At 36.6% G+C, this 17375-nt stretch overlaps 4 protein-coding genes and 1 long non-coding RNA gene across 14 annotated transcripts in view; 2 read left to right on the forward strand and 3 right to left on the reverse strand.

Moving 5' to 3' along the window:
- Positions 1-371: 371 nt before the first annotated feature.
- LOC113466055 lies at positions 372-1166 on the forward strand. Its single transcript, XR_003390585.1, has 2 exons — positions 372-430; positions 1090-1166. It is a non-coding gene; the product is annotated as an uncharacterized LOC113466055 (long non-coding RNA).
- A 1834-nt stretch (positions 1167-3000) lies between these two features.
- LOC103505951 (protein-L-isoaspartate(D-aspartate) O-methyltransferase-like) lies at positions 3001-6967 on the reverse strand. The gene is made up of 4 exons (XM_008470332.3): positions 6518-6967; positions 5612-5757; positions 4016-4131; positions 3001-3148 (listed from the first exon to the last, which is right to left on the reverse strand). Exons 1-4 carry the CDS (start codon positions 6729-6731, stop codon positions 3001-3003), a joined length of 624 nt encoding a protein of 207 aa, XP_008468554.1. The 5' UTR covers positions 6732-6967.
- A 2133-nt stretch (positions 6968-9100) lies between these two features.
- LOC103505952 (protein-L-isoaspartate(D-aspartate) O-methyltransferase-like) lies at positions 9101-13600 on the reverse strand. Of its 5 annotated transcripts, none has more exons than XM_026821136.1 (5): positions 13257-13585; positions 12779-12915; positions 11220-11445; positions 9910-9995; positions 9101-9417 (listed from the first exon to the last, which is right to left on the reverse strand). In XM_026821136.1, the coding sequence occupies exons 1-5, from the start codon at positions 13450-13452 to the stop codon at positions 9124-9126; spliced, it is 939 nt and encodes a 312-aa protein (XP_026676937.1). In that variant the 5' UTR covers positions 13453-13585; the 3' UTR covers positions 9101-9123. The 5 variants fall into 5 exon arrangements, with proteins under 5 accessions (XP_026676937.1, XP_026676936.1, XP_017298131.1 ...); XM_026821135.1 differs by lacking the exon at positions 11220-11445 and adding an exon at positions 12134-12359 and having other exon boundaries at positions 9102-9417; positions 13257-13581; XM_017442642.2 differs by lacking the exons at positions 11220-11445; positions 13257-13585 and adding exons at positions 12134-12359; positions 13124-13198 and having other exon boundaries at positions 9103-9417.
- Positions 13601-13799: 199 nt separating this feature from the next.
- On the reverse strand, positions 13800-17103 carry LOC103505941 (protein-L-isoaspartate(D-aspartate) O-methyltransferase). Its single transcript, XM_008470321.3, has 5 exons — positions 16788-17103; positions 16300-16436; positions 15848-16073; positions 15319-15404; positions 13800-14294 (listed from the first exon to the last, which is right to left on the reverse strand). The coding sequence occupies exons 1-5, from the start codon at positions 17005-17007 to the stop codon at positions 13896-13898; spliced, it is 1068 nt and encodes a 355-aa protein (XP_008468543.1). The 5' UTR covers positions 17008-17103; the 3' UTR covers positions 13800-13895.
- The window catches only part of LOC103505939 (protein-L-isoaspartate(D-aspartate) O-methyltransferase-like), a 47172-nt gene continuing 45093 nt past the window's right edge, over positions 15297-17375 (forward strand). For 5 of the 6 annotated variants that reach the window (XR_001809418.2, XM_026821138.1, XM_017442647.2 and 2 more), the window contains exon 1: positions 15297-15429. The gene's annotated coding sequence lies outside the window, so the exon portion shown is untranslated. The remainder of the gene's footprint in view (positions 15430-17375) is intronic. The other variant, XM_017442644.2, reaches the window with a different exon arrangement.

The following is a 17375-nucleotide window of genomic DNA, read 5'->3' on the forward strand; positions in this document are numbered from 1 at the left end:
CTGTAAGGAGTGTAAGGGGTATGCCGAGCCAGTAAACTCAAATTCCAAATTAGGTTGGCAATGGTAAGGTCTGAAATAACAAGAGGCGAAAACGAAGTTGTTCTCACATAAAAATCTTCTGGGAAGACGTTTTGTCTGGAGAAGAAATGTCACAAATTGATAATAAAAACAACATTTTTTACATACACCTCCCCTCATTGTTCCACTTAAAAATGAAAATTCCCTCGGAAAAACACAAGTTTATTAGCGAATCTTGTAGACAATAACAAAAAAATGTAGACGCTTTTTTTTTGCTCGGAAAATGTAGCTCTTCATTCCTTGTGGTATAGAAACTTTGTAGAGTAGTGCTGGAATATTATGTAAAGAAACATAGAAGAAACTAAAAAAATGTTTCAAAATATCATTAAATCTTTGGGTAGAGTTAACACAGGTGAGTCCCATATTTCTAAAGTTTCTAGGCTAACAGGGCCTTTATCAGTCAGAGGGGACTTTAGGGTTAAAGTGAAGGAGAGTGAACCCAATCCCTCTTGCTCACCACCTAACTCAGTAATTCTGCTTTACCTGTGTTAGTGCTTATTGCCATTGGTAATTCATCCATTTCTAAAGTTTCTAGGCTAACAGGGTCTTTATCAGTCAGAGGGGACTTTAGGGTTAAAGTGAAAGAGAGTGAACCCAATCCCTCTTGCTCACCACCTAACTCAGTAATTCTGCTTTACCTGTGTTAGTGCTTATTGCCATTGGTAATTCATCAAGATTCAGGTCTTTTAAATGGTCTTAACATGTAGGTATATTCTGAAAAATAAAACTTCTCTTGGCCCAACCAACAAAGTTAATTCATCAAGATTCAGGTCTTTTAAATGGTCTTAACATGTAGGTATATTCTGAAAAATAAAACTTCTCTTGGCCCAACCAACAAAGATAGCCAATTTTATCTAAATCAGGCCCTGATATTTGTACAGGCATCAGACATTTGTAGGCAGGTAGGCTTAGAGTTGTAGAGTTTCAAGTATAACATTTTGTATTGTTAGCATTTGTCTTCATATCTGCCCAGATTTTTACATTAAATTTTGATTTTTATCTTTGTTTCAGTGCTGTTCAACAAATTTGTCCACCCAAACATCATCTCTAACTCTATCCAGGGATCTAAGTTTCATTCACTTACTAAATATGTTTCCAACAGTTTAATAGCCAATTTTATCTAAATCAGGCCCTGATATTTGTACAGGCATCAGACATTTGTAGGCAGGTATGCTTAGAGTTATAGAGTTCCAAGTATAACATTTTGTATTGTTAGCATTTGTCTTCATATCTGCCCAGATTTTTACATTAAATTTTGTTTTTTATCTTTGTTTCAGTGCTGGTCAACAAATTTGTCCACCCAAACATCATCTCTAACTCTATCCAGGGATCTAAGTTTCATTCACTTACTAAATATGTTTCCAACAGTTTTTCCTGATAATGTTGTGGCTGTAGAATTATACATAGCTATAGGAATGAAAAGTATCGATATCTATACTTCACAGAATTATGACACAATTCCGGCAGTTTTATTTTTGTATTTACGATAACAGAATGTTCATTTATTTTAGTAAATTTTCTTTCCCCACAAGTGTTCTCTATATCTTCATAAGAGCAGTATTAATGGGCTATTTACATAGTTTTCGTGTTCCTGATAGGATACAGAGCCTCTAGGACACTGAGCCAAGCCAGCATAGTGATAACAGGAATGACAAAAAGTTCATTTACTCACGGGATTATGTTTCCAAAAATAATTATAAACATTCAGAGCTATATGTATATTCAGAACGTTTTTCATCCATTGTCACTCAATATATTGTGTACATGATTTGGAATAGTTCCAGAATATCAAATTTTTCTCTCCTCTCTCTCTCTTTTTGACATAGCATTTGTGTTGACAGAGTTTCATCATACTCGTCGTTCGCCCATTGATGTTATTTTTCCCAGAAAAGTTTGAGGAATTTCAAGGCGGAAATCACCTACCTACCACTTACGATAACATACATCTGATCAAATGCTCAAAAGGAATAAATTTAATACTATCTCTGTCCACATATGTATTAAAGGAAATAGTGGGACGAATAAACCCACGTGGAAATTAATGTCCCAAAATATCATGGGCAATTTCATCATACTCGTCGTTCGCCCATTGATGTTATTTTTCCCAGAAAAGTTTGAGGAATTTCAAGGCGGAAATCATCTACCTACCACTTACGATAACATACATCTGATCAAATGCTCAAAAGGAATAAATTAAATACTATCTCTGTCCACATATGTATTAAAGGAAATAGTGGGACGAATAAACCCACGTGGAAATTAATGTCCCAAAATATCATGGGCAAAATAAGACGCAGGAATATGGAAGAAGTTGGTAAGAGGAAGCTTTGAGAATCATTAGGGAGAAATACCCTCATCTCTTCATCGTTTCCCAGCATAAGGGAAGGTTGAGGTGAGGGGTAGACCGTTATGGGTCATATTTCTCCTGTATCCTTTAACTCTATTTATTTACCAATAACTACATAGATATCGAACGTTAGCAGAAATTATTAGTTCCATATAGACTTTGCCCAGTATGCCGTACCCGAAATCGTGTCTGAATCAGTGTTCAAAATAAATTTGTTCAATAGTTTTCGGTATGACGTGAGGCGATATATACATTCCTAGTGAAAGCGTTATATGAAATTTAGTCACCATCACTAGTGGAGAAAAAAACCTGTACGAGAAGAAATATTTCAGAAATTAAGCCTTCTTTGTTCGCTAGTTAGTTTACAAGAAGATGTGAATAGAAAACGTTACAGTATTCACATTCGCTAGTTAGTTTACAAGAAGATGTGAATAGAAAACGTTACAGTATTCACAAGTTGAATAAGACGGAGGAGCCATGAGGTTCCGCCACGTTATGGGTCATATTTCTCCTGTATCCTTTAACTCTATTTATTTACCAATAACTACATAGATATTGAACGTTAGCAGAAATTATTAGTTCCATATACTACTTATAACTATAGACTTTGCCCAGTATGCCGTACCCGAAATCGTGTCTGAATCAGTGTTCAAGATAAATTTGTTCAATAGTTTTCGGTAAGACGTGTAGACTTTGCCCAGTATGCCGTACCCGAAATCGTGTCTGAATCAGTGTTCAAGATAAATTTGTTCAATAGTTTTCGGTAAGACGTGAGGCGATATAGGTATACACTTCTAGTGAAAGCGTTATATGAAATTTAGTCACCATCACTAGTGGAGAAAAAAACCTGGACGAGAAGAAATATTTCAGAAATTAAGCCTTCTTTGTTCGCTAGTTAGTTTACAAGAAGATGTGAATAGAAAACGTTACAGTATTCACAAGTTGAATAAGACGGAGGAGCCATGAGGTTCCGCCATGTGAGTTTGGTGAGATGAATGAATAGAAGAGGTATCTGTGAGTGACGAGAGTATGACCAAACCAACTTTGAAATTACCACAACAGGCTTAGATTTCTGTGGATTGTGATTAGGACAAAGGATGGTACATATAATAAAAATTAAAACATAATTGAGTGAGGAAAGTGTTGAGTTCCAAGTTCCAAGTTTTTAACTTGAAGATTTTCTATTTAGTTGGAGCTTGGAGCCACCTACATACAGAAAGGCTCGAACGAGAATCACAAGTGTGAAAGAAAGCGATAATACAGTGTAAGGGATGGAAAAATAATAATCACGCCTTCGAGAAAAAACGATCTTCAAAAGAGATCAATTAAATGGGAAAGTGCTATTAGAGAATGAAAGAAAAGAAAAGGTATAAGGAGACTTAAACGAGACTAATGGTGTGACAAGACGGCGGAACAGTCAGTTATAAATTTCAAACTGCAATGGTATGAGATTTCACAGTAAATCGAATGAATAATAATTTAATAATTCAACCGAAAATTTGCAAAATTGAACAACTGCAGTTCGGGAAAAAACCGGAAAAATTCAGTTTGTGCAATATTATTGAGCAGCATGTACAATACGTTACCTACCTTCCAGAGACGAGATGAGCGAGGCACGTTGCCATGTAGCCCTGGCCTGAGCCAATGTCTAGCACTCGACTTCCATTCTGCAAGTGATCCACCAACTGTTCTAAACACCGAGCGATCTGAAATGACCAAGAAGATTATCAAGAAACAGCGGCAAACTCGTAAATCTTTTTGAAGTGCCTAGTCTAGGGTTTCATTTTGACGTTTAGTAGAAAAGAATGCCTCGGGCATTACTTCTCCCCGGTTCAACTTTACATTTCCTGTTTTACTGAGAAACATTTTGGAAAATATGTTTAAAGATAAAGAGTTTAGTGTTTACATTTTAATGATTTGAACGAATTGAGAATTTATGTAAGTATGGAGTTTCAACAACTTTTTGAACATGGTGTTGCACTGACACTTTCCCCCGTTTTCTTATGAAACCTAAGAACCGGAAAAATTCAGTTTGTGCAATATTATTGAGCAGCATGTACAATACGTTACCTACCTTCCAGATCGGGAAACAATAGATTACCTTCCAGATAATTATCGATCTCTTTAGTCCACATACTAGCACTCTCAGTGTTGTTGATTTTGTATCGTATGAGAGAGGCAGCTTCAGGATCTGAAGACATTGGTCTGAATCCAAGCCCTGAAAGATAACAAATATTGGTGATTACAAAAAAAAGTTGACAGTCTGTCGACCAGTTTTATCCAGCGCCGCAGGCGAGATTTTTGAAAATTTTGGTCATTCCCTCAACTGAAGTAGTTGACAGTCTGTCGACCAGTTTTATCCAGCGCCGCAGGCGAGATTTTTGAAAATTTTGGTCATTCCCTCAACTGAAGTAGGAAGTTGACAGTCTGTCGACCAGTTTTATCCAGCGCCGCAGGCGAGATTTTTGAAAATTTTGGTCATTCCCTCAACTGAAGTAGGTATTTTTCAAGGCCGGGTCCAGAAAGTCAGTAAATCCGTTTAAGTTTAGTCTCGCTTTAAGGAGAGTTAAACTTGAATCGAGTTTAAACTTGTTTTATGGCCCCGGCCATTAGTGTCCTCAAGTGGAAATAACTTAATTGGCTTACTTATATGAAGGTAGCACATTGCATAGGGCCGGGTCCAGAAAGTCAGTAAATCCGTTTATGTTTAGTCTCGCTTTAAGGAGAGTTAAACTTGAATCGAGTTTAAACTTGTTTTATGGCCCCGGCTATTAGTGTCCTCAAGCGGAAATAACTTAATTGGCTTACTTATATGAAGGTAGCACATTGCATAAGTGTCGAATGTTAAATGAAGCCATTGCGATTCTAGTTGATTAAAAATGTCAAATGGACATTATTCAACATTCTCCAAACATAACATTGTTTCCCCGCTTTTTTCTAGAGGGAAGATACAACCTTGGTAGCTTAGTCGTCAGCACTTTGTCTTACAGTGAAAAGATTAGAGGATTAGAGTTTAACTTTCACAAGATTTCGGTTTTTTGCTTGGACTGCTAATTTTCATAATAATAACAACGAACTATAGGATAAGGAAAGTAAAAAATGAATATTTCATCCCTAAAGGGAATTTAGCTAAAATAGGTCGTAACCTGCACATTTATGATAGGAACTAAAATACCTTTTACTTACATAAGACGGGGGTTCCATAACAACTTGATTAGCAAATGCATAGGGAATATCACAGAATCCAAATTTTGGTTTCACGTTTATGAAATCCGCTCTACGTACAGCATAGAATGCCTCTTCTACTCTAGGGTGGTTGAGCAATTTACGCTCTGAAAATCAAAGTTCATTTATGTAGGTTGTAGGTATATATGAAAGGTTGGAACTTAGAATACCACTGGTCAATAATGAATTACTTATCCATGTAAGGGCTAGGTCTCGGGTTTGTTAAACTTGTTTTATGGCCCCGGCCATTAGTGTCCTCAAGTGGAAATAACTTAATTGGCTTACTTATATGAAGGTAGCACATTGCATATAGGGCCGGGTCCAGAAAGTCAGTAAATCCGTTTAAGTTTAGTCTCGCTTTAACGAGAGTTAAACTTGAATCGAGGTTAAACTTGTTTTATGGCCCCGGCTATTAGTGTCCTCAAGTGGAAATAACTTAATTGGCTTACTTATATGAAGGTAGCACATTGCATAGTCATTATTTTTTAAGGCGTTCATATGGCTATACTGTGTTTTTTAGCAACCAGCCAGGGGCTGACAGTTTGTTTATGTTTCATAAAAATATATAATATATGAAAGGTTGGAACATAGAATACCACCGGTCAATAATGAATTACTTATCCATGTAAGGGCTAGGTCTCGGGTTTGATTCCCACCCGGGGAGAACTTTATCGAAACAGATACGGTTCTTTTTCGGAATGGAGTTGTTACAGTTCCTTTTATCAAAAAGGATCGTGTGTGATTTACATAACTTAACAGGTCTAGAGAGGTTTTGGCCTCTAATGTCTAGGTCTCCCCAGTAATCGTAACGTGTCTGGTAGTTCCATTTCTTCTAATCTTCTCACTGATACTCATTCTCATACGTACCTTTCAAACCTTCGAGGAAATCCGCATAGGATCTTGTATAGAAAAAGTTTTCTTCATTTTCATTGTCTTCGTCATACATCTCGCTGCGTAAGTCAGGAGGTGGTTCAATAGGCATACCAGGATCCGGCTTCCAACCCTGACCTCTCGAGACCAAGATAAAAAATACAGCAAGAACGCACCGTTCTATTTTCAATGGACGTCCAAATAACGTCATTGTATCTTTATTCTTGAAATTTTAACTGACTCAATAAAAACCTTCGATTCAGTATTTTTCTTCATTATCAGTGGTAGATTAAGAGAAGAAATTGTTCAGAAGGAAACTGTTGTTGTTGTGGTATACATTTTTACGATATGACGTCCTTTTCTCAAAAGTATTTGACCAATGAGTTGATTGGAGCAAGTTGTACTAGAAGAACTAATCTGATTCTAGACTGCTAAAAAAAATTGAAATAAAAATCAAAAAATAACAACGCGGTATACATTTTTACGATATGACGTCCTTTTCTCGAAAAGTATTTGACCAATAAGTTGATTGGAGCAAGTTGTACTAGAAGAACTAATCTGATTCTAGACTGCTAAAAAAAATTGAAATAAAAATCAAAAAATAACAACGCAAAAGTTACGATCTATTCGACACAAGACTTATATTGATAACGAAACACTGAATGAACATTTAAAAATCAATGTTGTGGTATACATTTTTTTAAGATATGACGTCCTTTTCTCAAAAGTATTTGACCAATGAATTGATTGGAGCAAGTTGTACTAGAACAACTAATCTGATTCCAGAGATATGACGTCCTTTTCTCAAAAGTATTTGACCAATGAATTGATTGGAGCAAGTTGTACTAGAACAACTAATCTGATTCCAGACTGCTTAAAAATTGAAATAAAAGATCAAAAAATAACAACGCAAAAGTTACGATCTATTCGACACAAGACTTATATTGATAACGAAACACTGAATGAACATTTAAAAATCAAATACATAAAAATGCCTTGTTCTTATCAGACCATCAATCAGAAAAACACAAATCACCAATAGGTAAATTATTGGTCTCCATAAATTTAATACATTTGCACAGTACGAGGGCTGAAAAATGAAGGCAAATTATTAATCGATCTGAACATTGATAGTATAGGTCATTTTCCGCCATTCTCTTCTTACTCTTTTTTTTTTACTTTTATAAAGATCTTCAAAGAAAAATCAAATATTCAAATTTTCCGGATGAGGCTTTCATTGGCGTTTTTATTTCGTAGCAATGAAATAACTACTACATTAGACTCGTGTGGTCTGTGTCTTAGCATGTCCATCTTGTCCCTTATCAGAAGGGCGCAAAAAGACTACTTCCCATGTACTTGCCAAGTTAAAACTAAAACACCAGAAAGTAACCCCTTGTGAATCTTGAAATAATAGGATAGGTTTTCTAGATAGGTACGAGTTTTTTTTATATATATGACGAGCATCAAACTCTGGACCTTCTGCATACAATGTTCCTACATACCATATTTTTCCACAGCTGTAACAAAGAAATCTACTCAATGATCCTCATAAATATAATATACACCCATTTAAAAAGAATCATTTCCCATAGATTTCCTTGCAAAAGTACATAACATAATATGTACTACCCTTGTTTCCATTGTTTTGCTTTAATATCCCAGTTAGTTTTCTATGACAACAATTATGACGTTTATCAAATCATCATCTTTTAGTTTAGCGACATTCATAATGACTATCTAATTCTAACTATACAATTACCTACTTATAAACTAAGGGACAGTTCTCAGTTAGTTTGGAATTATATTTTTTTTTATTGTTCTACTCATTCTAGTTGTCCATAACAACAACTAGAATATTGTCAATTATATCTTTGAAACCTTCCATATTTAAATTATTATATGAAACGAAAAATTAAAAAGACAGTTTAGATTCGACTTTCAACAAAGAAAATATTTGGTGAGCTTTCGAGACTACTCAGATTCTCATGATCAAACGAAAAATCGCGAGAGAGGTGTTTACTCTACGAGCGCTGGGTGAAACGAAAAATTAAAAAGACAGTTCAGATTCGACTTTCAACAATGAAAATATTTGGTGAGCTTTCGAGACTACTCAGATTCTCATGATCAAACGAAAAATCGCGAGAGAGGTGTTTACTCTACGAGCGCTGGAGTTGAAGTCTTTCTTCGAAAAATGTTTCTTCCAATAAAAGCCGTTCGCGAATATCTGCTATCCCGTTAAAGTCATTATTACCTTATTTATTCCTTAAAGTATCAATAATTAAATTCTCAATTCTCTTCTTCCCGGCAAACGTAACCATTTTATTATTACCATTATTTAGTACACGGCAGACCTGTTCATTGTTGATGTAATTGATAATAGCTACCGAAAAGAAAGGTATTTTCTCAATTCTCATAGTCGTAGGTTACCTAAAATATCTCAAGATTGATGGCTATACTGTGTTTTTTAGCAACCAGCCAGGGGCTGACAGTTTGTTTATGTTTCATAAAAATATATAATGAGGGCTATACTGTGTTTTTTAGCAACCAGCCAGGGGCTGACAGTTTGTTTATGTTTCATAAAAATATATAATGATTTCTTCTAATTACCTTCGATAGTAAGATAGATCGTTAGCATATTCAGATTTAATCCAGTTTGAATCCATTTTGAATGTGGTCGTCGTTAGATTGTCCGTAATGGTTACAAAGTGTTTATTCTCTTCAAATCTCTTTATCTGTTCTTCTTCATTCGCCATTATGGGCTCAAACGAACAAGGTTCTTCGACAAACCAATATTTGGTTCCCAGTAGAAGTTTGTCCATGATAGTCAGATTCTGTAGTTCCCCTTCTCTCCCTACAGGTACAACAAGTCTTCCGCCATTTTTTAATTGATCTTCTAGCTAGGGAAAATACAAAAGACAGAAATAATGCCTTAAAAATAATTACAAATAATAATAAAAAAATAACTACAAAAAATATTATTTCTTGATACAAGGAAGGAAATAATTACTTTATGATCGCGTCATTTCCGTTTATCTTCACATGCAGAAGACTTGTTGAACCCATTACTTCCCAGAGTTTCTTTTCATTATCTGTTACTAATTGTGCTATGAACAGTGTGATATTTGAACAGATAACCCACGAGATACGGCTGGCGTGACCTATTACGTAACCAGTACATGCATATGAAATTATGAACACAAATCTGTTGAAATTTGGGATGAAAAATTTCACTGTCAGCCAGCGTAATCGGCAAGGTACAACCTCCCCTCTTCCCGTAAAAAAGGACGGGTAACCCTACTCGACCAGCGTAACCGGCAAGGTACAACTTCCCCTCTTCCCGTAAAAAAGGACGAGTAACCCTGCTCGTAAATAAATAATTAAACACTTACATGAGTTGGCCATTCTGGAAAGGCGCAGCTAGCAATTATACAATCATAAGGTCCACCCTCTTCATGACCATTGCGTCCATCTTTATCTGTAACAATAGAAGATATCCTTAGTAGGTCTGCTCTTCAAATGATTAGAAAAAAGAATTCTACAGCTCACAAAGTATGTTTTCTTTCGAATGTCCTATAAACAAATTTATTCAGGGTTTACATCTATCAATAAATGATATACGTAGCATTTAAGCCGTGTGGTTGTCCCGCGTCTTCCTCCCAGTTTGCCACTATACCCCCTGGCACAAGTAGGCATTGGTCGCATTGGAGAGTTGTGGGAAAGTCGGAAACGACTAATACCCCCCGAATCAATGTATGTAGCAAACCTGGTACATAACACGCACATGATAAAGTAAGTTAAGGGACTTAAGGGTGTCTCAAATAGAACGCAAGATTTCATTGTTTAATAAAGCATGGTTCTCCGTGGAATAAAATGGACTTCTTAGAGGATTTGAGAAGTAAACATTCTGAAATTTTGTATGGAACAATAATCAGGCAAATAACTACCTCGACTTTGATGGTACATTCATTTCGTTTTGACAAAAATTTTCGATGACAAATTCAAGGAAATCAGGCTGTATCTCGTTGATGCAACTCTCAATTTCACCTTTCAATGCTTCAAAGCTTGTGGGTTTGTTGGTGTAAACCTGTGACTTTAGATACCCTCACAAAAAATAGTGGGGTGTAAAATTACATGATCATGGAGGCCATTTCTCGTCAGAAAAACGGCGAATGACAGGATTTCGACTAGGAAAATGCTCGCGTAAAAGTGATTATGTGTCGATTTTACTATGCTAACGCGTTGTTGAACAGTTTTAGAATTCATGATGACTAATTTTGATATGTTTACAATTAATCTGTCAAAGATTGGGCTAAATAAAACATAAAATAAAACATAAACACAACGCATAAAAGAGTTATGACCCTTTCAAATCTTGCGTTCTTATTGGGACACCCTTTAGTTACGTGCAGATTAGAACTCACGTATAATTTCGATAGTTTCGTTTGCAATGAGATCAATGTGGTTTGTTGAAATGTTAGCAATAGATTCAATGGCGTGTCGATTTTACTATGCTAACGCGTTGTTGAACAGTTTTAGAATTCATGATGACTAATTTTGATACGTTTACAATTAATCTGTCAAAGATTGGGCTAAATAAAACAACGCATAAAAGAGTTATGACCTTATGACCCTTGAAAGGGTCATAAGATCTTGCGTTCTTATTGGGACACCTTTTAGTCACATACAGATTAGAACTCACGTATAATTTCGATAGTTTCGTTTGCAATGAGATCAATGTGGTTTGTTGAAATGTTAGCAATAGATTCAATGGCAATGTCCATCATGTGTTCCAAGCCAGTAACATGGCCGGTAGGTCCAACCAAATGAGCCATCAGGGTTGCCAAATACCCCGACCCCGAGCCAATCTCGAGGACTTTGGCTCCTCTGTGCAAGTTCAGGTAACAGAGATCCAAAATGTGGGCTATCTGGAAAAGACAAGTTCCACTCTTATACGCATACCTATTACAAAAGCAATCCAGTCTGGCTTTGTGATGTTAAACAGAGAGTAGACTAGTGTCTAGCTGTGGAATTATAATCAAAGAGGAGAACAGCTAACCCTAATCAGCTGAGCTTGCTGGCTGGTGACGTTAAACAGAGAGTAGACTAGTGTCTAGCTGTGGAATTATAATCAAGGAGGAGAATAGCTAACCCTAATCAGCTGAGTAGCTGAGCTTGCTGGCTGTTCTTCAAAGGGGTTTCTCTGCTTTAAAAGAATAAGCAAGTCCTCACAATGGTTGACTGGGGTTCAGGACGAGCCAATTAAACATAAATAGAGACCATCACCCTGGTGTATGGCTGTTATAAAAGTTATTGTTCTACTCATTCTAGTTGTCCATAACAACAACTAGAATATTGTCAATTATATCTTTGAAACCTTCCATACTTATACTTAATTATTATTTTGAAGAAATCGGTACTAAGAGGTAACAATTAATATGTTGATAATAGTTATTGGGTTATTCGAAATAAAATTTTGCTGGCTGTTCTTCAAAGGGGTTTCTCTGCTTTAAAAGAATAAGCACAAGTCCTCACAATGGTTGACTGGGGCTCAGGGTCATAAGATCTTGCGTTCTTATTGGGACACCTTTTAGTCACATACAGATTAGAACTCACGTATAATTTCGATAGTTTCGTTTGCAATGAGATCAATGTGGTTTGTTGAAATGTTAGCAATAGATTCAATGGCAATGTCCATCATGTGTTCCAAGCCAGTAACATGGCCGGTAGGTCCAACCAAATGAGCCATCAGGGTTGCCAAATACCCCGACCCCGAACCAATCTCGAGGACTTTGGCTCCTCTGTGCAAGTTCAGGTAACAGAGATCCAAAATGTGGGCTATCTGGAAAAGACAAGTTCCACTCTTATACGCATATCTATTACAAAAGCAATCCAGTCTGGCTTTCTGACGTTAAACAGAGAGTAGACTAGTGTCCAGCTGTGGAATTATAATCAAAGAGGAGAACAGCTAACCCTAATCAGCTGAGTAGCTGAGCTTGCTGGCTGTTCTTCAAAGGGGTTTCTCTGCTTTAAAAGAATAAGCACAAGTCCTCACAATGGTTGACTGGGGCTCAGGACGAGCCAATTAAACATAAATAGAGACCATCACCCTGGTGTATGGCTGTTATAAAAAGATGTCTTTTCTTTATTCTGCAAATATAAACACTCACACTGCGTTCTGAGGACGGACCATTGTCTGGCGCACTGCCGTGCACCTAGAAAATTATATCCACATAGAAATTCCTGGAATATTCAACTTACCGTATGAGGTGAACTGGTCCAAGAACAAAAACCCAAGTGTTTGGGTATATCCTGATAAGGCATGTCATAAACAAAGTCCTTCCTGTCAACTTTTAAAAATACGTCTTTTATTCTTTGCCACTGAATGTAACGCCAGTCTGTAATTCGAAGATAAAATGAATTTTTTGATATTATCTAAGTATTTATGCCCAGAACAACAAGCAGAGTTTTTTCCCTCGCTTTAGGGTTTAAGGTTAGTCTAAGCTCAACTTGGATTCAGCAATCTCATTGTTTCAGTTCAACCTTTAATAAAACTAGGAAGATTCGTATTTTCTTCATAACATGTACTTATGTTTATGTACGTACCTTGCAAATAGTTAACCATGTTAGTGTTATTATCTCTGTATCGGTACAGGGATTTCTGCTTCATATTGTTATCCAATAAAACTAGGAAGATTCGTATTTTCTTCATAACATGTACTTGTGTTTATGTACGTACCTTGCAAATAGTTAACCATGTTAGTGTTATTATCTCTGTATCGGTACAGGGATTTCTGCTTCATATTGTTATCACCAAAAGGGCCCCTCCTCTGTTTGTACTTTCCACAGCAAATTCTCCATTTCTTCTTGCTCTCGTTTTGTCCTATGTAGCACAGCACAAAAAGCACCGCTATGTATACTAAATTGATATTCATGGTTGAAAGATAACTATCAATCAACTCTTGGAGATCTTGGTTGATTGAATGGTGCTTTATGTACTACATGCTCTTCCTAATAGAATGGCTTGAATGACGGTCGGAATGTTTACATTGGAAAGAGTCTGCAATCTTATCAAGACAATCTAACACTGGTATGGTGTGTGGTGAGGTTGAGGTTCAACTATGTATGTATTCTTTGTAGACTGAGAAATATGTTAATACTTCTATCCAACTCTCAGGTCTAACAATAAGCCGACATAGCATTTGAAAGATGGCAAAAACAAATGAGTGTTCGAACCAGAAATTTTAGTCCCAACAAGATAGAAAAATAACACAGTAGTTTGCTAGACAAAAAAGATGTATTTATTAAATTTTAGTATACATTGTACAGGGTTCTGACTAGACTGAAATGCAAGTTTCAAGTTTTGTCCATGTGCAATTTAGACGACTGGCCACCCCGAATAATTCCAAGTGACCAATCTTCCATACTTGTCCCTTGTAGTTATTTCTCCTGGAGTTGTATATCCTGGAGGCTGAGGAATCCATTTCTCAGTTGTATACAGAGGATCCTGCTTCAGCTCCCAAACTCTCTCCGAAAAAAGTTCGTCTGAGTCCTTATCCATTAAAGTGAATAAATTCTCATCCACAGGATCCATTTGAAACTTATGAATGTCCATTTGTAGAGCTTTCCTCATAATCGCATCATAAGCTACCTCAAACAGATCTGTTTTTTGCAAAGTGTTATCATGAAATCTATCGATTTGTGTCAATTTCTGAAAGTCATCCATTGGTCCTATGGGCGCTAGTATTCTTCCACCTTTCTTTAACTGGTTCAAAACCTGTAAATATGAAAATCATTTTAAGTACCTAGGTGCCAATTTCTACCTATCGATAGAAAATATACAAGTGTATTAGTTAGCTCCTATGGGTCTCATAAATTAAATGAAACGCATTCCGAGACTTTCCAACATACTGAATCAATTGTTAGGAAAGGATTTCTGTCATTATTAGAACCTGTTTAATAACAATCGATTTTTCCAACTATTTTCAGATCTGCTTGGACCTACTTACTCTCGAGGGAACTTCGCTGACACATCCACCATAGTAAATGACATCGTATGGAGCTTCTGGCAGATAGCCTTCCCTGGCATCCGCTTCTGCAAAATGGAGGAAATGCATGATGTGAGTAGTAAATTACCATCTATCTATCTATCTTCTATTATATTTAGGTGGTGCACGTCAAAATCTTGATTTTATGCACCACGGTAAATTTCTAGTTATAGACCTTGCGAATAATACGTATACACAGAGGCAGATTAAGTACTCCCCGCGGCCGGGCTGCGGTAATTTTGAATTTAACGAGTTATAGCTCGATAAGCTTCAAATTATTTGCCGCAACGCACTGGATTGTATGCGTCTTTAGACGAGAGTTAACGTGAAAAAAAAACCCTTTCCTGTACATCCACCATTAGTTATAATGACAAAAAGTTGTCCCCATATGGCCTCTCATAACCAAACTGGAAAAAAAAGTACCTACTTACTCTCGAGGGAACTTCGCTGACACATCCACCATAGTAAATGACATCGTATGGAGCTTCTGGCAGATAGCCTTCCCTGGCATCCGCTTCTGCAAAATGGAGGAAATGCATGATGTGAGTAGTAAATTACCATCTATCTATCTATCTTCTATTATATTTAGGTGGTGCACGTCAAAATCTTGATTTTATGCACCACGGTAAATTTCTAGTTATAGACCTTGCGAATAATACGTATACATTAGGAAAGGATTTCTGTCATTATTAGAACCTGTTTAATAACAATCGATTTTTCCAACTATTTTCAGATCTGCTTGGACCTACTTACTCTCGAGGGAACTTCGCTGACACATCCACCATAGTAAATGACATCGTATGGAGCTTCTGGCAGATAGCCTTCCCTGGCATCCGCTTCTGCAAAATGGAGGAAATGCATGATGTGAGTAGTAAATTACCATCTATCTATCTATCTTCTATTATATTTAGGTGGTGCACGTCAAAATCTTGATTTTATGCACCACGGTAAATTTCTAGTTATAGACCTTGCGAATAATACGTATACACAGAGGCAGATTAAGTACTCCCCGCGGCCGGGCTGCGGTAATTTTGAATTTAACGAGTTATAGCTCGATAAGCTTCAAATTATTTGCCGCAACGCACTGGATTGTATGCGTCTTTAGACGAGAGTTAACGTGAAAAAAAAAAAAAACCCTTTCCTGTACATCCACCATTAGTTATAATGACAAAAAGTTGTCCCCATATGGCCTCTCATAACCAAACTCAAAAAACAAGTAATTTTCTTTAATTTAATCCTAAACGGACACGGAAAGTAAATAAGTATGGGGACATTGACGTACCTACTATTCTAACTCTTCCCGAATCCAAGAGATCTTTATTTCCTTTTGATATATTTCTCAAAGATGCTTCGATAAGTTCGGGAATGTGCTCGACTCCGATGACTTTTCCTGTAGGACCAACCATGTGAGCGAATACACAAGTCTGATATCCAGAGCCTGACCCCAAGTCGAGTACCTTTGCTCCGTCTACCAAATGGAGCTTGAGATTTTCTGCAGCATCGGCAATCTGAAATGCATTATTAGGCATATGACTGCATCAAAAAACAAGTGTCTCTCTCTGTCTCTTTTATGCAGGTTCCAAAATCATCCTTCTACCTACATACGGCTTATGATTGGACCCCGGTAATTGAGTAGTCGGGTATCTCATCAAAAATTACCCGGATATTAGTTAAACATAAACAGGAGGCTACTCGAGTATTCGCCCTATTTATACCTTTAAACGCTTTACATACCTGATTTGGCGCGTTCATGACTCCTGCGTAACCAAGGGAGGCTGAAACGTCCTGATAAGGTTCTTCATTTGCAAAATTCCCTCGGTCTACTTTGTAAAATGCCTGAGCCACTCTTTCTGTTCGGATTTTTCCAATATCTGTATCAGAATAATATGATATGAAATAAGTAGGTATATCGTCGTTTAACAAACACAACGTCAACCATTTTTCCGAAAATGGTTAGTACATTCAATTTGATGACGCTTGTTGAAAATCTCGTGATACAACCTGATGGGATTTACGTCAACCATTTTTCCGAAAATGGTTAGTACATTCAATTTGATGACGCTTGTTGAAAATCTCGTGATACAACCTGATGGGATTTGCACTGAAAATCTGTCGGGTCGGTAATCAGTAGATATTCAAGCCGACTTATATGAATACGAGTGTTAAGATTTATATTTATTCCACTGCTTTGCTTTCCATCAGGTTCCTATTCGTCCACTTACCTCTGAGATGGTTCACCAAATCTGTTTGGCAGGTTCCTTCATTTTTGAAGTGATTTAAATTATCTGGAGGGGGAATCACCCAGTGCCCCTCGGGAAATTCATCCATATCCTTTCGACAGAAATCATCTTCATTCTGAATATCTCCTTCAGTATAAACCTGAGAATATCCTGGTCTATAAACAAGGTTAGTTGTTGTTTTTTCAATCAGTTTTGTCGTCATATGTTTGAAGAGCTTTAGCCTTCTGGCATTATCTATCCTGGAGCTTACTTGAAGTAAATAGGTCAGTAGAAAACACAGTTTTAAAATGTATTTGAAAATGGACATTACTTTGTTTTTAAGGTTAGTTGTTGTTTTTTCAATCAGTTTTGTCGTCATATGTTTGAAGAGCTTTAGCCTTCTGGCGTTATCTATCCTGGAGCTTACTTGAAGTAAATAGGTCAGTAGAAAACACAGTTTTAAAATGTATTTGAAAATGGACATTACTTTGTTTTAGCCGTGGCCTGTTATTAACTTGAAAAATAATAGTTAAAAATAAATATAAGAATGAAACAAAGAAAATTTACTGTATAAATAAAACATATTTCTTC

This window comes from Diaphorina citri, unplaced genomic scaffold (genome assembly GCF_000475195.1).
Source record: "Diaphorina citri unplaced genomic scaffold, Diaci psyllid genome assembly version 1.1 scaffold205, whole genome shotgun sequence".
Taxonomy (NCBI): domain Eukaryota; kingdom Metazoa; phylum Arthropoda; class Insecta; order Hemiptera; family Psyllidae; genus Diaphorina; species Diaphorina citri.